The sequence below is a fragment of the Eptatretus burgeri genome, chromosome 5, assembly GCF_056783735.1.
Source record: "Eptatretus burgeri isolate ZD-2024b chromosome 5, Ebu_testis_v1, whole genome shotgun sequence".
Lineage (NCBI taxonomy): Eukaryota > Metazoa > Chordata > Myxini > Myxiniformes > Myxinidae > Eptatretus > Eptatretus burgeri.
In genome coordinates, this window is record NC_140965.1 from 106,955,902 (window position 1) to 106,977,274 (window position 21,373).

General features: G+C 41.1%; 1 protein-coding gene across 4 annotated transcripts in view; it reads left to right on the forward strand.

Annotated features, from left to right (window-relative positions):
• The window catches only part of LOC147027119 (pappalysin-2-like), a 510,774-nt gene that overhangs the window by 130,538 nt on the left and 358,863 nt on the right, over nucleotides 1-21,373 (forward strand). For all 4 annotated transcript variants that reach the window (XM_085883283.1, XM_085883284.1, XM_085883285.1 and 1 more), the window contains exons 8-10: nucleotides 11,463-11,701; nucleotides 14,587-14,846; nucleotides 14,975-15,103. In XM_085883283.1, coding sequence (XP_085739409.1) covers nucleotides 11,463-11,701; nucleotides 14,587-14,846; nucleotides 14,975-15,103 — 628 coding nt within the window. The remainder of the gene's footprint in view (nucleotides 1-11,462; nucleotides 11,702-14,586; nucleotides 14,847-14,974; nucleotides 15,104-21,373) is intronic.

Here is a 21,373-nt window from a genome sequence, read left to right on the forward strand (position 1 = left end):
GTTGGGAACCACATAGAGATCATACCGGGGATGTGAGTGGGGGGGGGGGGAGAGAATGTCCCCTCCGAGAGGATTGATAATGAGGCAGCATGGTTTCACCAACATTCCAATTGTAAAATCAACCAGAAATCCAAGGCCAACTCCACACTTGGCTTACAGACTTCCTGATCCATTCTCGTAGCCAATGGAATCCTTTTATCTCCTTTCCCTGAAATGGCTGGGGTACGCCAAGGTAGTGTTCTGGGACCCGTCTATCCACACCATCAGCCATTCCCTGTCTTGGTGAAGCCACGCCTCTAAGTTGGCCTCCAAATGGAGTCACCGACTGGGCATCTTTCGTCGTGCAAAGTCATTCCTTGGCACACCTGAACTCTCATCCACCTGCAAGGCCTGGATCCACAGCGTTATGAAGTGTTTTCTCCTTTGTGCTGGTTCTCTCTCCTCACACCCTGCTCAGCTTGATGCCATGAAAACGAAGTCCTATCACTTTCACATCACAAACAGGCTGGTGGTCTTGTCGGAGGCATCATTTTGCCAGTGATTCCATAATATGTTAATATACTTGGTTCATTGGGGGATAAGTTCTGGTGTTGGCTTAGTGATTAGGGTGGCGGCTTGGGATTCTAGGGTCCTGAGTTCAAGCCCCGTTGGCCGCTGAATTAAAAATACACCAGGAGGTTGACTCAGCCTGTCATCTTCCGAGGTCGGCAAAATGAGCACCAGTGTACTGGTAAGGGGTACACTGCATCAGCGGCATCGCCACGTCCCAACCAATGATGCAACCAGCAGCCACAGGCTGCACTCGAAAGAGAGAGATTGGGGGATATCCGGTACCAGGTGACTCAGAAGGACAAGTGGTTCGGACAGTGGTGGATTGAATGAAAAGAATCGACTTGGAATGCGAACGTCCTGGAGGTTTTTTTTTCCTCAATCATAAATTGGTGACCCTGGCATGATCTAAGTGGACGGAGAAGGAGTTACAAGCACACAAATAGTCGCCGGGAACAACCAAGCAGCCGTGCTCTTCATGTTTGCTTAACCAGCTTCGTATCTGGCAGTGGTTTCGATAAAGTTGCTGCCATTTTGGCCTAATGACCTGCAGCTGTGGTTTACACGATCAAAACACAATTCAACACCTGAACATTACTACCGAGTTGATGCGGTTCAAACACATTGTTGGCTCCTTGTCATCAGAGTATGCAATGGAAGTGAGAGATATTTTACTTCAACCTCAAACGAACAACTCGTACATGGTTTTGAAGGTCACATTCATGAAGCACATGACCCCCTCTGTGCAGCGCTGCTTTCAACAACTTCTTACAGCCGAGGATTTAGGAGATCGAAGACCCATGCAATTACTGCGTCATATGCAGCAGATTCTCAGTGACGGCCATGCCACCTTCGACCAGTTGCTCCTTCGGGAGTTGTTTTTGCATCGTTTGCCCACGTCCACATGAACTTGCAGCTGAAGCAGAGCTGACACTTCCGGCCATTGTGGATCTGGCTGATCATCTCATTGACACTGTTACACCGACTCTGGCTAATGTGACACCTCCACCACAGCACATTGCTCAACTACAATCTGAAATGATGGACCTTAAGAAACTTGTCCTGGTGCTCCATTGTGTGCAACACCAGTCATGCCCATCTCTGTGTACCCCTTGTAGGAACAGAGAAATGCCATACCTCAAGCTACCATTGGCCTTCATCTTCCTTGAACACTCCAGATTAGTGTTGGTACCATGTGACCTTCGGTGCTCATGCTCATCATTGTCGAGCACCGTGCTCATACCGGCTGCAGGGAAACAATGGGGCTCACAACTAATGGTGATTTCACCTTGGCCATACATCAGTCACCTTTTCTTCCTCATGGATCGTACTGGCAGACTTGATTTTCATGTGGATGCAGGGCAGAGGTGAGCATTGTGCCACCATCTCCCGCTGAACGGAAAAAATCGACAGAAATATTCATTACATGCTGATAACAACAGTGATATTGCTACTTTTGGAAAACGTCTCCTGCACCTTGATTTGGCTTTACATCGTACATTTCTCTGGGTATTTACTATTACTGACAACACGTGCTCTATCCTGGGTGCAAATTTTTTGCATCATTTCAATCTCCTCATTGATGACAAAAATCTTCGTCTATTGGATGCCTCAACACAGCTTAGTGTTCTCTGTAAACTTCCACCGTTTCGTCACTGAATACCACATATCATCCATCCATGCCCAAGTGCCCCTTTCAGAGTGGACTTCATGATTTCCCATCCATAATGTGCCCATCGGTGACAATCCAGCCCATCAATCATCAAACCACGCATCACATCGAGACCACGGGACCCCCTATTTTCACATGTGTTCACAGACTAGCACCCGATAAATTATGTCGCCTGCAAGGGGTTTGACTGCATGTTATGATGTCGGATCCTCCGACCATTGTACAGCAATTTGGCTTCACCACTACACATTGTAAAAAGACACCTAGAGATGGGCATCCTTGTTGGGATGTTGGGTCCTTGAACAACGCATTACGACTTCCAGACAGTTACCCAATTCCAGACATTCAGGATTTTACTGTGTGACAGACACTCCATGGTGCTACAATCTTCTCCAAGGTCAACCACGTTCGTGTGTAGCATCACATTATAGTGGATCCAGATGACATCCCGAAGACAGCAGTCAACACGCCTTTCGGCCTGTTTCAATTCCTGAGGATTTCATTTGGCCGACACAGTGCCGCACAAACCTTTCAATGTTTTATTGATCAGGTGCTCCGGGGATTACACTTCTGCTACATGTATATAGATATCCTAATCACTAGCACAACCAGAGAAGAACATCAGGAACACCTACCCACTTCTCCTATTCACCCGTTTGCAGTACTTCGGCATCATTATCAATCCCACAGAGTGTATATTCTGCTTTTCGGAGTTTAATTTCATTGGCCACTGTGTTAACTGCTCAAGCATCCATCTGCTCGCGGAGAAGGTGCAAATTATTCGGGATCTCCCATTACCTTAATCTCAATGCAAACTGCGAGAGTTTTTTGGCCTTGTCAACTTTTACCATCAATTTATTCCAAATGCAACCACAACACTGCAGCCGCTGAATGTGTTACTCGCAACTGGTAAGCACCCTTAAATGTTCTGATGGGTGGAGCCAATCTTGTAAGCCTTCCACACCATCAAGGATGCACTGGCCAATGCCTCACTCCTGATTTATCCAAAGCCAGAGGTGCCAACATGCCTGATGGTAGACGCGTCTGAGGTTGCGGTGGGTGCCACTCTTCGCCAGTTCATGGATGCCGACTGGCGCCCACTGCTCTTCTCTAAAACGCTGAAACCAACAGAGCGCAAGTACAGTGCCTTCGATCAGGAATTATTCGCTGCATACCTCGCCATCAAGCACTTCTGCCACCTCTTGAAGGCCAGAAAATGATCTGCCCTGTCAGACTATGAACCTTCAACTTTCGCTGTATCCACCCATTCAGACTCTCACTCTCCTGGCACACTTCGCCAACTCAGTTACATGTCATAATTCACCACTGACATCTGACACGTCAAAGGAATCGCAAACTTTGTGGCCGATGCTCTTTCAGGCATTGCAGATTTGGCGTTGTCTTCTAACAACACACTGGCCATCAATTTTAATGCACTTGCAGCAGCACAACAGGTGGACGGAGCTCCACCATGTACTGTCTGCAGCTGGTTCACTTTCACTTTTTGAGGTACCACTCCCAAGGATAAATACGACCTTCGTGTGTGATACATCGATGGGGTAGTCACGCACTTTCATTCCTGCAACATTCCATCGTACAGTTTTCGACACTTTTCACTCTCTCGCACACCCAGGTATTTGTGCAACCCAGCAAATCATCGCAATGCACTATGTCTGGCCACACATCAATGCCAATGTGTACCATTGGGCCAAGCATTGAATCGTATTTTCAGACTGTGTCCGATCTATGATTTTTGGAAGCTGCTTCCAACAAGGAATTCCAAAAATAGACAAATATCTAACATAATTTGCAGCAGAAATATCAAAGAGAATTCCGATCTAACAGAAAGAATGTTGGGTGAAATTTTGATATTCTTGTATCAAACGAGGCTCAATCTGACCTGGCTGAAATTTCAGGATAGGATGGTACCTTGTTGCAGTTGGTCTCTTCCAGGACGGCCACTAATGTCCCCATAATCTCCTTTATTTTTGCCAATTAGGTGATTAAAAAAAACATGTGGCACATCTACATGTGGTGTTTGACTGCATTATTACCGAAGGTGGACGGAGGTTGTTTGCTTGTCTGTCTGTCTGTCTGTCTGTTTGTGAACATGGTATCTCAAAAGGTTATTGATGGATTCCAGCAAAACTTGGTGGACAGGTTTGGTGTATGACAAAGACGAATTGATTCGATTTTGGTGAAGATCTGTGTACGAGAACTTTTTAATATTTTACGTGAATCTTCACCATTGAGAGATAGGGGCCATGATGATATAAAGCACTATATTTCAAAAAGTTATGGATGGATTTGGACAACACTTGGTGGACCGGTTGGGTGTGTTACAAGGACGAATTGTTTCGATTTTAGTGAAGATCCGCATTCGCATCTGGGTACTTCATTCTTCACCATTGAGAGGCCGGGCCAAAAGCGATTATATAGCATGATATTTCAAAAAGTTGTTGATAGATTATAACTAAACTTGGTGAATAAATTGTGTAGGTGATCAGAACAAGCTGGTTAGATTTTGGTTCAGGTCCGGATCCAGATCTGGCCGATCAGTGGGATACAAAATGTAAACTGTTCAGCCTGGCAGAGGTATGCATGCTCTACCGAATGCTGTTCTAGTTTGAGATGAATTATCCAGTGACATAAACATAAGTTATTAGTTTAAAGTAACAATTTGAAAGATTTCCATTGCTAGATATCTAAATTTTAAGGTCTGACAAATCTCATATGGTAGGTAAGTTCCGTAAGTTGCGTGTGTGTTCCAGCAATCTCAGAAAACTGCATTGACCTCATCTCAAAGATTAAATGTGTAAATATAAAACGTATTTAGTCAGTCATTATGTTTCCAGCTTTGTGCATTGACGAAAGCAAAATTAATATTCAAGATAGATCATGAATGACATTTGGGCGCTTGTATGAGAAATGAAATGCACTTTTTACTGCTCTCTGGGGCAGTTGTAAAAGTCTGTTTTGAGTGAATTTTATGGGAATTTTTTTATGATACATTAATTGGACATAAATGATTGTCTGAATTCATAAAACTACTTGCTTGCAAAAATGAAGCCAACATGTTTATGCTTCCAGCGCTGTCAGGTCATGCTGCCCACAGAGTTTGGAGAATTATTGAACTTTGGTGACCTTGTCAGTCTATTATTATGTCTCCTGTATCATTACATTCCAAACACTTGCCAGATAAAAGAGTTGGTGTTTAATTTGTGCTTTGTTAGTAATTTATGATTAAATATGGATTGTTATTTAATTTTCACCGATTGTCATTGAAATTAAAATATTTCTTTCAGTTCGCATCTTTACACTTCAGCCATACTCTTGGTGTTGGGTTAGGCCGACTTTATTAGCAAAATATAACAATATGATAAGTCAGAATAGCAAAGTTTTGTAAAGAGGAAATAAGGGTAAAGTAGAGATGAATGCATGGGTGGAGTCATGAATTAGGATGGGTGCCTCTGGACTGTGGAGAGCAAGTCAAGAGATGGTATGTCCTTCCATATTACTTCAAAGACAATGAAACCTTTAAAAAATATATATTATTTTTATTTTTTTTGGAGTTTTGAGTTTTGCAGGTCGACTTCCAGGAAAACAGTCTCATCTAATATATAAAGCTCATCCTAACCACTCATTGACTCAATGACTGACTAATTTACTTACTGACTGATATTAATGTTCGGTACCTTCTGGGCGACGTAGAGAGCTGAAATTTTTATGTGCCGGGGGACATCCAAGCCGATACACCAGGAAAAAAATCACAGAACCATCGGAAAGCATCTGTAAATGAAAATATCCGAAAATAAGTGCAGTGTTGTGCTTACTGCAGGTGAACGACCTGAGACAATGGGGCCACTGGGAGGTCATGCTGAAACTGTTGCTATTTATGATGTCCCTACGTACGAAGCACGGTTCGTTATTGCTTGCACCGTGAAAGCATACCCCACGAGTACATTTATACAGACAGAAAACGTTTGAAGATCTGTACTTCTAAGTTCTGCTTGGTTTACAACAAGGGCTCGTAAGCTTTTTAATTCAATGTTTTCTGACTTTTGGCACAGCTTGTGCAGAGCTTGACATAACACCTATTGATTTGCTCATGGAAAGATGAGAAGAAATCAGCACCTGGACCCATTATATGCGGTCAAGTTCAGAGTGCAATGGGGTCCCTTTGGGAAAACAGATCTCAAACTCGTAATGCTTGATGGGGACAAAGAAATATGATGGGCATGAACGAGAAGGTGAAGGATGGTAGATTGCTCATTAATGTTCCTCATTCCAAATTCGCCGGTTAATTGAGTGACTTTTATGTTTGATTTGATGACCCAGGGAACCGAGTAAAATGTGAAATTGTTTGTGAGGATTTGGATGCTCAAGCATGTGCCATACCAGTAATCTGTCAATCCAATGTCATGAAGTGCTTGAGTGGGTTGAGTGAACAAAAGGCCTGTGGTCCAGATGGCATCAAGTCTTGGATTTTGAAAGATTGCTGTTTTGAACTTAGTAATGTTTTTACTCGAATGTTTCCATTACTTTTAACTGCTCATACTGTTCCTATTTGTTGGAAAAACTCCTTCATTATTCCCTTACCAAAAAATAGTTCACCCAAGGCAGCCCATTGATTATAGACATGCTGCCCTTACCTCCATCCTGTGTGAGTGTATGGAGAAATTGATTGATAAGTTTATAATATCAGATGTAGCTCCCAAATTGGATTCTTTACAATTTGCATACAAAGCAAGACGCGGTGTCGAAGACGTATGGCTCAGTTTGCTTCATCTATTCACAAACCACCTTGACAAGAATGGAAGCTGCAGAAGGTCCATGTATTGTTTATTGATTTCTAATAAACCTTCAACACGATGCAGCCATTTACCCTTCTGAAAGTGTTGTGACCTGTGCCTGAACCCCCATTTCACACTCTGGTTGGAAAGTTTTTACATTGTCCATCCTCAGCAGGTGAAGGTGAATGGGAGTTTATTGAAGGTATCAATCTTGAATGCTGGTGCTCCACGAGGCTGTGTATTATCACCTCTAATGTTCAGTCTGTACACCATTGGATGCGTGGCTCTCAAAGAAGTGTGTAACTTTGACAATACCATCATTGTTGGCTATCATTCCGATTATTCGTCCTTTGTATCGTACCTCAATGAGATTGATGCATTGAATCAGTGGTGTGGGGACTCGTGTCTCACTCTGAATATGTGCAAAATTGAAGAGACGATTTTGGATTTTTGAAAAGGTCACAACATGAACCTGCAACCATAAATGGTGAAAAGATGGAAATTGTGAACAAATTCAAATACCTGTGCACTATTATTGATAACAAGCTAACTTTTGATGAAAATACTGATGCTGTGTACAATAACTCAATACAAAGATTGTATCTTCTCAGGAAGGTGAATTAATTTGGTGTTTGCTCATGTGTGATGCGGATGTTAACTAATTCCTTGCTGATCAGTGATTTGTCATTTAATTTGATTTGTTGGTATAGTTACCTAAATGTGTGGAATAAGTTAAGACTGAGAAAAGGTCATTGAATTGGCATTTAAAGTGGGTGGGCCTTCAATCAGAATGGAGTCTATATTTGCGAGCATTGAAAAGGAAGACGATGTGTGTACGTTCCGATGAAAGTCACTTCTTGAAAGGACTTTTTGAAAAACTGCCATCGGCGAGATACTTTCATTCTATGCTTATTAAGAAGAACATTTTTCAAAAAGTCATTTTATTTGCACCATGTTCAATAATAACTGTTATCTTCAAATTCTTAACCATTTTGCTGTTTCGTTCATCTTTCATATCTTACTTGTTGTTCTTATTCCTTTTGATGTTTTATGTTTCTACATGATCTTTTGAACTTAGGGTCACTGAAGAGGAATTTCCCTGGATACGGGACAATAACGATTATTATTAGCCCCCGTTGGACTTGGTCCGAAACGGGGGTTTATGGATTGGGTCTCGTGTGTCCGTCCGTCTGCAGTCTTATCTCGAACTTCATGGACTGATTTTGTTCAAACTTGGAACAAAGATAATACATGATATTGTACATATGCACATCATTTTTGTTTCGTGATTCGATCAATTATGGCTATTGGCGGCCATTTTAGTTGAAGAAGCCCGATGTTGAACACGTCCTCATCTATTTCTCAGACATGCATTTACCGATATTCTTCAAACTTGTTACACCAGTCATTTATTTTCAAGATCAGATCCAAGATGGTTGACTGGGAGCCATTTTGTTACCTAAATGTGTCCCCAACCATTTATTGGGCATGCATCGTCCAATGTTTTTCAAATTTGGCTGAAGCACAGTACATGATGGCATACATATGTGCCTCACTTTATTTTATGATCTGATTAATGATGGCCGAATGGTAGACTGGCGGTCATTTTAGTTGCAATTTGTGCTATGGATTAGCCCTTTAATACTGTACAGCAAAATTAGGAAAACCACAGGGCAATGACATTTTTTGTTTTTAAGCCCTCTATGTACAAAGTCTGAAATGGGGGCTTTATGAATTGGGTCTCGTGCGTCCGTCCGTTCACAGCCATATCTCGGACACATATGGAACAATTTTGTTCAAACATGGCACAAAGCCAACGCATTATGGTATACATCTGCCCATCATTTTGTTTTGCAATTCGATCCAAGATGGCCGACTGGCGGCCATTTTAGTTATAAAAACCCAATGTTGAACATGTCCTCGACCATTTCTCGGATATGCATTTGCCGATCTTCTTCAAACTTGGCACACAGACAAAGAATGATGGCTTACATAAGCACTTCATTTTGTTTCGAGATCAGACCCAAGATGGCCGACTGGCAGTCTTTTTGTCTTTTTGTTACTTAAACGTGTCCCCAACCATTTCTCGGATATGCATGATCCAATTATGTTCCAACTTGGCAGAAGTACAGTACGTGTGGGTTATACACATGCACCTCACTTTATTTTGTGATGTAATCAAAGATGACCGACTTGTAGACTGGCGGCCATTTTATTTGTAAATAAATATGGACTCTCTCTTTAACTCCATACAGCAGAATTACAAAATCATGGGGACGATGACATTTTATGTCTTTCTCCTTGTCATTAATATTATTATTATTATTATTATTATTATTATTATTATTATTATTATTATAGTACAATGTGCTTTATAAAAACCTAGTACATTTTAGCCTGACCAAGCTTATTATATGCTCATACCTTCCTGAAAAAAAATCTCACAGTTGTGAGTACAGCAAAAGTACTAAATCTCACAGTTGTGAGTTTTTCATCAAATTGGTCAAAAACAAAAGAGCTTATGGGTCATTCCATGTCAAATCATCAAAGAATCTGCCGTCATATCTCAGATTTTTGTAAAACTTTGGGAACCAGTTGGGACCCATGAAAAACGGCAAGAACTCAAATATTTTTGCTAACACCCTCTTAATTAGTGAGATACAGACTAACGAACTTTGGACTAATTAGCATGACGTCGCAAATTCAAATGGCCATATCTCTAAAAGTATAACACCGAGAGAGCTGGTTTTGGTGTCATTTTAAAGCTATTTTCATGCCCTATGAATTTGTCTGGGCAAGATTTTCCTACCTCCAACCACAAAAAAAGTTATCACAAAATATAAACTTCAATCGTGAATCCCCAAAAAAAATGTTTCCTTCAAATTTCCTCAAATTCATCCCAGAGGTACCTTATGATGTCAAGAAGCTTCCACATAAGTTTTGTGATGGGCACTCCAATAGTCTCTGAGATATGAGCAATAATGTACATGTACGTATGGCATATAGGTTCGAAAATCAGCATTTGTAATGTATTATACAATCATTCTAACCTAGCCATGACGGAACACAGGGAACGACCATCAATTGCTTTGAAGTATCATATACTTTCATTTTCAACTGGGCCTGAGGGGAAGAAACAAGTGCTGCTGTTGCTGCATTGAAGAGGAAATTGAAAGCCTAAGTCAGGTTAGTGAACACTGTGTACTTGAACTCACTTATTGATTGTATAATACATTACAAATGCTGATTTTTGAACCTATATGCCATACGTACATGTACATTATTGCTCATATCTCAGAAACTATTGGAGTGCCCATCACAAAACTTATGTGGAAGCTTCTTGACATCATAAGGTACCTTTGGGATGAATTTGAGGAAATTTGAAGGATACATTTTTTGGGGATTCACGATTGAAGTTTATATTTTGTGATAACTTTTTTTGTGGTTGAAGGTAGGAAAATGTTGCCTAGACAAATTCATAGGGCATGAAAATACCTTTAAAATGACACCAAAACCAGCTCTCTAGGTGTTATACTTTTAGAGATATGGCCATTTGAATTCGCGACATCATGCTAATTAGTCCAAAGTTCGTTAGTCTGTATCTCACTCATTAAGAGGCTGTTAGTAAAAAATATTTGAGTTCTTGCCGTTTTTCATGGGTCCCAATTGGTTCCCAAAGTTTTACAAAAATCTGAGAGATGACGGTAGATTCTTTGATGATTTGACATGGAATGACCCTTATGACAGTTTAAATAACCTGCTCCTTCCTTATCCAACGTTATAATTTGCAATTAGTTAGGTTCCTCCAGTAAACCACCTAGTTAAACTTCCAAAATCCAGACTGACTGCACACCTCACTCTTTTGTTCCTTTTTTTTTTCTCTCCTGGTTTTGAAACCACCTTCTTGAGGCTGTTCAATCCCACTCCTCCCTCCAAAACTTCACATAGGCGGTGAACTACCATCTCACGTCATCTCGCATCCCTACCTGTGAACTTATTTTTCGCCCAATTAATCCTATCTAACCTCACCAAACCCTCTTGTAATTTACTATGTTTGCTTCCTGTGCCTCTCCTCATTAATTGTTCATTCATTCTCTTATTTGTTGTGTCCAACTGTTGTGCCACTGCCAGTTTGTTTCCTTTTTACCCTCCTTAATCTTGTCGAGAATTTATTTTAAATGATATTACATTCTGTAGGATACCCGAGGAGAGTAAGACCATTTGAACTGCAGAAACATGTGGATCACATCTTTGTTCGCTCATCACCTGTTTTTTGACATAAATATGAAACTCGATAGTGCACAAAAAGGTGATAAGTTGCACTCTCAAACAAAATTTTTATCATTTTAATATTCCCCGATTAAAAAAGTAAAATCGTACAATGTAATGATTGAGTTGTAAATGAAGTCCACACGAGTGAAGTCATTGGATGTTGTCCATGTGTCAAGGCCCTCCAGATGTGGAGCAGCCGTGCATGAGCAGCCCTCGTGCCTGGAGCCCAAGAACGTGCAACCCGTACCGGCCCACAGCTGACCACTGCCTGCAGAACGCCAGTTGCACTCTCGAACTGACCTTCCCTCAAGCCATCCTCCCAGAAATGCTGAGTATCTGGGTCACATTCATTTCTCTACGCAATACCGAGCCCATTCAGGATCTTTATCTACTGCTGGCAAATGGAAAGATCAAGGCATGTTTCTTTATTTTACACCAATTCAACTGTTTTCCAAACAAATTCTTAATGTGCTCCTTGCCACTCGTAATTATCTCATTCGCTTTTAGTATTGTAATGGTAAATTTACTTACATTTAATTCTTCGTTTATTAATTTCCATTTTCATTTACATACTTGATCTCTATTTCTTTAATTTGTGTCACAATTTTTCCTTTTTATCTCTTCCACTGAAGGTTGAAGCAAGTTGTTTTCACCCCTGTCTGTTTGTTTGTTTGTTTGTTTGCTTGTGCGCAGGATATCTCAAAAAGTTGGGGACGGATTCAGATGAAATTTGGTGGACAGGTTGGGTGTGTGACAAGGACGAATTTGTTAGATTTTGCTGAAGATCCGAATCAAGTTCTGGCGACTACCTCGGTGGCAAAACCAGATTTTTGGGGGGAAAAACAGACATGGTGTGCTGTAAAAGGTTGGCTGACAAAAATCATATCTATATATATCCAGGAACAAAATGAAGATGGAAAACCTTGCCAACAAGCGACTGGAAATCTGTAGGAAGCCTCGAAACAACATGATCGTATACACTATACATGAATACGGCGCCTTTCGCGGCGATCAGCCATTATAGTTTTTCCATGTTCCTTGAGCAATGATGAAGGAAAAACTTAATTCTGACAAACCAAATATTTATCATAAATAAATTGATATTACGCCCTGGACCATTTACACGTCAATATCAAGGCATATTTTGGGGGCATAACATCAAAGAATTGTTCAAAATGCACGCTCAGTCCTGAATTTAATTGTTTTGTTTGTGAACGTAACATTTGAAGACGCATTTCTGTGGTGCTGTTCGTTTTCACTTTTTTCTGATTCACTACTGCTGTCAAAAGTGGCAGTGTAGTGCGCACGGCTGCACTTCTTTTTCGATCCCTGACAGTGGCAGCCGATATAACAGGCAATGTTCTTCTTCCCACAAGAGCAGTTTGAATTACAGCCCTTAGTGCAGCCGCAGGAGATCATCTGCATCATCTGCTGTGGCCAGGTCGGGTGTGTGGATTGCACTGGTACCAGCTTTCCATCATCCATAGTCCTCACATAGTTCGACACTCGGCTTGCAAATGTGAGCACTCTTGTCGATCGCAGTTACTAATGCCGCACATTTGAGATGTTGCTGAAATGCGTTCTCTGTGGGCGGTTGCAGCTTCAGCAGAGTTGACTTGTTGTTTCAGAACTTGTGAACTCGGAGCTTTCCAAGGTCTGAGCCCTCAAAGTTATCACCCTTGTTAGTATATACAGTGACCACAAACTCTTTTGCCTGGTTGATTACATCTGCTGTGATCCAAGCAGGACTTTGATCTTTGTCTGCAAAGTCTTCCAATGCTGAGATGACGGTTGTCTTGCTTCTGTTTAGCCACACCACCTTCCCAGTAAAGTAGGGGTAGCTGGTGATTTATTGTTCACTCAGACTGTGAATGTAGGGCAGTCCACGGCTGCTTGCAGGTCCCAGTGCGGCAACAATCTCATGGCGTAGTACATGCATATAACAATATCTGTGTCATTTGCATGGATGATCACTCAGTCCACCTCCTCATTCTGGACATTGTACACAGAGTGCAGTATGACCCTGGTATCGGCCTATTGTTGAGTGGACTCCAAAGCAGCGACATGTGTGACTGTACTCTCTGTAATCAGTACACTCTTAATTTCTTCCTTGAAGCCAGCAACCAGGTACAATCTAGTCGAACCAATGGTTGGAGCAAGCTGCTGCTTCTGGCACCATGTCTCACCAAGGAAGCTTAGAATTCCAGCTTTGTTGGCAGACACGGAGAAGAACTCCAGCGGGTCAGGGGATCTGTACTGCTCAATGATTTCAAACTGCCTTGGTGGTCGTGACTGGCTGTACCTATGCTGCTGCTCTGAAGAATTCAGTCTCAGTGGATTGTATATGTCAGGGCAGAAGTGTGTGATGGCAAATTCCTGAAGCAAAGTTGTAGTACTCATTGAGTACTATGAACCTGCAAAGTTTCATTTGTATCGATGCACACACCTGGTCGCTAGGGGGCCTTCAATTTTCGCCAATTTTTGCGCATACCCTAATTGTAGGGGGCGCTCGGGTAAAGTATTCCATATATCACAAAAAAACGGAATATATTTGATAGAGCATCACCTGCAGATCATTCGTGCCAAATTTCATAACCCTACGTGGGATAATGGCTTTCGGAATTGATTTCGCGTGAACGGTACCGATTTTGAAGGTTTTTCGGTTGTTGCTTGGGAACCAAAGCGTCCCTAGCAACCATCACAATTTACAAAGCACGAGGTCATAAGATGTACCTACCACCCGAGTTTGGTCAAAATCCGCCCACGTTTACTATGCTGATGACAAACGAACAAACATCCAAACAAACATCCATACAAACAGACAGAATTACTGACAAGGTCACCTATTTCGGCGACCCAACAAACAGACGGGTAAAAAAAAAACATAACCTCCATCCACCTTCAGTCGCCAAGATAAATTAGCCAATCTCTGTGGAATTTCCCGTCCCGAAACATCACGTTGATTTCTGACTTCACATTTAGGATTCAAGCTTAAATTAATTCATTAATTACTGCTCTGTGCTACTTGTGTTGTGTAAGATTGTTGTTATATGGCTGAATTATACACTTATGACTGTTTTTTTTTTATTTTAATTTTGCTTTATGTGATCCCTGTCACCAATGGTCACCAGCCTTTTTGGGGGAAGTTTATAATAATGCCCCCATCCAAATCTTTCTTATTTTACCAATTTTGCAAAAAATAATCTTAAACGTCCTGCAGCAAGTGTATGTCTGAAATGATTTATTTTTGTTTCAGTATGTTGTATTAACTTTGCTTCTATACTTCCCTTGTGCCTACAGTCTTTAGGACCTCGGGCTGTGTTTTGTGATGTACCCCTCACCATCTGGCTTGGATGGATCAGATCCGAGGTTTCCGGTGTACGTATCTCCACATGTGATGAGAAGATGGAGGTTGATGCAGCCATGCTTCACTCAATGCCAGCTGCTCCTGCCTGCCGACGATGTCGCCCACTGTCATATAAGCTCACCCGAAAGCCACCTTTCCCTGAAGGCCGGTCAGAAATCGTTGTGCAGGGACCTCAACGAAGATATAATGACACGTAATTATGTCTGTTTTGGCTTGTCTGTTTGATTTTTCTGAAACTGGTGCAAAAGTTTATTTGCGCACTCTTTTATTGTCTCTTTTATTTAAATATTTTTTTTTCACTCTGCCGTTCTTCAATCGCAGGTCCGTCAAAGCTGGCGAACAATACACTTATCAGGTGGCTGTACTGGCTGAGAATGGTGAATCGAGGTTATCCCCTCCGTTTGTTTATACTCATGGAGGCCCCTTCTGTGGAGATGGAATTCTCCAAGAGTAAGTGGCTTTTTCTTCCATCCCAGATGCATAATGGTTTCCTGAATACATTTTCTCTGGCGGTATATATGAAACACACCCACAATTATATAGTTATTGCGTTGAGGAAGTATGAAATTGTTGTGGTTTACATCCAAGAAGATTTCCTCGGGTCATTATTGGATGCACTAGCGGGAACCCATGAAATCATTGGTGCGATATCTCGACACTACTGAAGGTAAAGTGAAGTGGAGGGACTGTAACAATGAAGACTGCATACAATTATTATTGGAAACTGAGATTTTCGTTGCTGAAACGGTGGCCTGCAAAAGCATTCACCGCCTGCCAACATAATGCCGCATTTAGATGAACTCGTGTTCCTGTTCGTTAATTGGGCCAAGTTATCATTGATCGTCACGGCCTTGTAGCATGCGTTGTACTGCTGGCGCAATAGCTTTCCTTGCACCATGCCCAATTGTGCTTGGGCCAGGGCGGGGGATCCTATGTTCGTTATTATTATGACCCAAATGATACCACTATTATTATTATTATTATTGTTAATATTATAAGGATTCATGAATATGCTTACAATGTTATCATTCTTTTTGTTGTTGCCCTCGCCGAAGGAAAGGGTATTGCCTTTGGGACCGTTTGTTTGTCTGTCTGTTTGTTTGTTTTGTTTGTCCGCACAGAACTGCGTGTTTTTCTCCACAACCACTTGTCGGATTGAGACAAAATTTCCCCCCATCCAAAACTATTATCTTTTCTGCCCCGCTAATCCACTCCAACCCCACCTCCTTAAAATTCCCTGCTTTCCTTCCGGAAGTCCCTGTCGTGTGAGGACCTGAACGTCCCTGTAGTGTCCATCTTGTTTACCCTGTGTACCCCGTCCCATCCCTCTCCCTTCCACAGATCTCCTCACGTCTCTGTTCCACACTGTTTTTTCCGTCCCTCTCCCACGCCTCTCTCGTCTCCTGCTCCCCTTGTTGTGCATTTCCTTTGAGCTAGGAAGCTTAAATTTGGGGACAAAAATGAAGATGTGCTTTTGCCAAAAAAAAAAAAAATTAAGTTTTTGATTAACCAATTAATTAAGTACTTAATTATTATCCATTTATTAATTACTCATTTATTGTATTTTTCATCTGGGAACTATCTCAGGCAACTTTTGAGCAAGGAAGCTGATATTTGGACATGTCAGTGAACAAGTGATTTGGCTGTAAAGAGTATTTTTGATTTATTGATTAATCAATGAATCGATTAATTGTTTTCTTTGTTGTTTGTCCGAGCGATATCTCAGCCATCTTTTGAGCTCGGAAGGTGATATTTGGGCACAAAAGTGAAGATGTGCTTTTGCAAAAATTTATCGATTTTTTTTTTTATTATCGATTAAAAAAAATTACTTTATTATTATCGATTTATTAACTAATTAATTAATTCTTTTATTTCCCCAAAACGATCAATTATTTTATTTCTCATCCAGTCAATATCTCAGGCATATTTTGAGCTCGGAAGCTGATATTTGGACATGACAGTGAACAAGTTATTTTGGCGACAAAGGATAATTTTGATTTATTGGTGAATCCATTAATCAATTAATTATTCATTTTTCGATTCATAACTTCATTTTCAAAAAGTGACAGATTCAGATGAAACAATGGTGGTTTAGGTATGCTATTTGGCAATTGATTGAGAAATTAATTATTTTACGATTATTATATATTTATTGCCTCCGCCATTGAAGGTGAAGGAGATGATGTTTTCACAGCTTCCCATCTGTTTGTCTTTTTGTTTGTTTGAGGTCAGGATATGTCAAAAAGTTGTGAACGAATCTGGATGAAATTTTCTGGACAGGTTCAGTGTGTGAAAAGGACGAACTGATTAGATGTTGGTCAAGATCCGGATCCAGATCCGGCGATTATAATTTTTAAAGTAATTCTTCACCATTGAGAGATCGGGCTAAAAACTATATATAACACAATATCTCAAAAAGTTGTGGACGGATTTGGATGAAACTTGGTGGGCATGTTGGGTGTGTGACAAGGAAGAATTGATTCAATTCTGGTGAAGATCCGGATCCGGATCTGATAATTTTTCCAGTGATTCTTCACCATTGAGATTGAGATAGGTGAAATGATATCTCAAAATGTTGTGGACGGATCCGGATGAAATTTGTTGGACACTGTGTGTGCGACAAGGACGTATTGATTCGATTTTAGTAAAGCTCCAGATCTGGATTTGGATACGAGAATTATTTAATTTCTAAAGTGATTCTTCACCATTGAGAGATAAGGCCAATAACGATATAGTACTGTATCGCATGATATTTGAAAAATGTATTGGGCCCGATATGTTCTCATGGATCAGGCATTATGTGGCAGAGGTATGGGCTCTCCCAAGTTCCCTTCTAGTTTCAATTATGCACATAATCAATTATTATACATCGCTCCCTCCCAATTCTGACTCTGTGTGCTGCAAGTTGGCATTGTCAAGTGCCGAAGGCACCCCGTCGATGTAGTGTTCTGGAGGATTTGTTTTTTTTTTTTTTGGCATGGGAACAGTGTACTTTGAATGTACCACTACTTGTTTTTGATTTTGTTGATTGATCAATTAATCGATTCATTATTTTCTTTCTTGTTTGTCCGGGGGATATCTCAGCCATCCGTTGAGCTAGGAAGCTGAAAATTGTGGACAAAAGTGAAGATGTGCTTGGAGAAAAATTATGTTTTTTAAAAATATTTTTTGATTAATCAATTAATTCATTGGTTAATTATCGATTTAATAATTCCGTATTTATTTTATTTTTCATTTGGGCAACGTCTCGGGCACCTTTTGAGCTTGGAAGCTGATATTTGGATGTGACGGTGAACAAGTGAATTGGCTATAAAGGGTATTGTTGATATATTGATTAATCAATTAATCGATTAGTTATTAATTTTTCAATGAATTAATTTTCAAGAAGTTACAGATTCGGATGAAATAGTTGTGGTTTTGGTATGCCATTAGTCAATTGATTAAGAAATCAATTATTTTATGATTATTTATTTATTTTAATTATGACAGCCTGGTGTTGGCGCAGTGGTTAGGGCAGCGGCTTGGGATCCAAAAGGTCCTGAGTTCAAGCCCCGTTGGACCACTGAATTAATACAACAGGGGGTTAACTCAGCCTGTCATCCTTCCGAGGTCGGTGAAATGAGTACCAGTGTACTGGGCCGGTGTATACCCAGGTTAAATAGGTGTACCATATCCCTGTGTCATAAGAGGCGACCAGGGTTGCGTCAGGAAGGGCATCCGGCGTAAAACATGTGCCAAATCACTACGCGGATCATACGGATGAACCGCTGTGGCGACCCCTAATGGGAGCAGCCAAAAGAAGAAGAAGAAGATTTATTTTAATTATGCAATTAATCAACTATTGTACACCGCTCCCTCCCAATTCTGTCTCCATGTGCTGCACAGTGGTATTGCCGGGCGCTGAAGGCGCCCCGTCAACGTCGTGTGCCGGAGGACTTGTTATTTATTTATTTGGCAAGGGGGCGGTGTACTTTGAATGTGCCTCTACTTGTTCTCATTATTATCATTATTTATCCTCTTCATGACTCAAAAATGTTGCAGGTTTGAACAATTCTTTAATTCATGGCAGATATCCCTTTGTCCTTGTTTAAATGTGTAATAATTTATTTTTGCATGCTGAGAAACATCAATGTGGATGTGCGAACGAGGAGGATTTCCTTCACACAATTGTTGTGGCAATCACTATGTGAATGCACGAACTTCGGAGAGTTTCGAGGGAATGAGAAATAAATGAGAAATGTTCGAGAGCATGAGAAATGCCTGACATAATCCAAACCAGGGAAAGTGTGACAGAATGGCAAATGTTTGTCCTCAATGTAAGCATCACAGTTAAAGAGCTGATCCAGTAAAGTAAATACCTTTGAGTATGTTTGACAGGTGCAACCCTTCTTACTTTTAGCCTCAGGACTGTCTTTTTTCCCCCTCCTTTGTTTTAAATAATTAATCCCAAGCTTCCTCAATGTCATGCTTGAGCAATTCAACCTGGAGATTCAACATCAAATTGAAACAAATGCTCTTGCCCCCAGGAAGTCTAACCATGAGCCATTAAACATCTGTGATTTTGCCCCCTGAAAAAAATAGGAGCTTGTTATCTTCACTTCTTAATTTACACACCACTGGTACAGTGGCTATTAAAACACTGTTGGGATTTCCTGAGTCAAATTGCTGGATATTCATCTAGGTATTTGCTTTGCATTCACAAATCCATCTCCCGATAGGTTTCACGCAATTACAGTCGGAACTGAAGCTGCCAGCTGCATAGAAGCGGAAAAATTGCCAGGAATGCAGGCACAGATCAGATTGTCCTCCTGAAGGCCTCTCTGGGACGGGCCTTCTGAGTTTACAAGGAGCTCTTACTATCGGCCTGGTGTTTGAGAAAGGGAAGTGTATGGATAACGTGAGCTACTACTGCGTGTTGATAACATCTTGAACCTCCAAGTGAAACATTACCATGGCATTCAGGTAGAGTGCACGATGAATCGTGGGGATTACAATACATGCGAGCTCGCGCCAAATCCTCCTTGGTTCTCGTTTCAATTGCATCAAAAAACGTTTCAACGTTGTGAAAGGACGATCCATGATTCTGGATCACAAGTTAAACTAATCAATGACAAAAACCAGGATCTTGTCTTATCGCTTTTCATTACGTTGCTTATTACAGGGTATCATGAGGTCATTGAGGCATCAACTAAGGCTATTTAAACCATCATGCTGGTGCCATATCCACATCAGGTAGTGGTAATTATATGTCTTATCAAAGTAGAGAATTTGGTCAGGGTACCAGCACACAGTAGCATATTATTATAAGAGAATATCATGAGATATTTAAAGTCCGCAACCTAAGTGCAGACGGGAGAGACAGCATTTGTGTTTCCATCTAAAGGATGGTGTGCTCCAAGATGCATTCAGGTGGACTCACTGCACGTCCTGAACTCACTGCTGGTCCTGAACCAATACGGCAGTTTTTAGCTGAGTTTGAATTGAATACAGCTCCGTTCCATTCCTGGTCTTGCTCTTTCCAGCGCAACGGCATTGCCGAAGCAGTCACAAGGCAGAGAATACACTGGGTGGTTTTCCATTGCTATTCCCAGTGGTGGTCATGGCAATAATTGAGAAATTGGCAAGGGTATTGGCACACATTGGCAAACTTTTTGAAATACTTATATTTATTTATTTGTATGCATCCTGTGGCTGCTTGACTGCATCATTTTCTGGGGGTGCGGCCAGTGTGACCACTCCTCATTTTCATAAATGCCAAGGTGAGCCAATGAAAAAAGTCAAGAATTCACAAGGTTTCGGAAAAGCGATGATAATAGTAAACCTATAGAAAACCAAGACGCCAAGATCTTGTGAAAAAAGCCAAGGAGTGGTCACACTGGGTGTGGCTCTGCTGTTGATACTACAACAGGGGCTTGAATTCATGACCCTAGGATCTTAAACCATTAAGCCAACACCAGGCTTTTTTTGGAAGGTTTTTATTTTATTTATTTTAAAGTCCACCAGGGAATGCAAGCAGAGAAAACCTCCAAAAGGAGGTGCAATAATTCATGGGAAATGCCTGTATGGGAAGTACCAGGTGACATTTTATACTTGGTCTATGATTGGAACCAGACGAGACAGCTACAGGATATGAAGTTATTCCACACTCCCAACTGAGTTATTCCACTGTCCTTATTTACTTATTTGAAGTCAAACTGGTCATCGCAAGTGCTGCCATACATGGATACACAATATTTAAATGACCAATTTAGACGAATCAATGCTCATGGGAAACCTTCACATAAGGGCCATGACATCACAGAGTATGCTGTCCTTTCAGAGATGTTAAGTGGGTTGTCATTCCTACTGTGACTTGCTCATGGAAGACAAATAACCTATGTGCCTTTTCAAAAAAAATGTTTAATAAAATTTAGATTTAAAAATTGCAAAAGTGTGAGACCCATAGGCATCTGAAGTGACTCTAAGCCTCTTGTTGGGTTAGCGGTTAAGGTGGCTGCCTTAAGACCTTAGGGTCTAAAATTTGAGCCCCTGTTAGCCGTTGAATTAATGCCAGGTGGAGTTGACTCAGCCTGTCATCCTTCCGATGTCGGCAAAATGAGAACCAGTGCACTAGTAAGGGGGACACTGCATCAGCAGCACAGCCGCGCCCCCAGAAAATGATGCAACGAGCACCCACAGGCTGCACATGATAGCTATTCGAATGATTTCCTGTAACAAGGG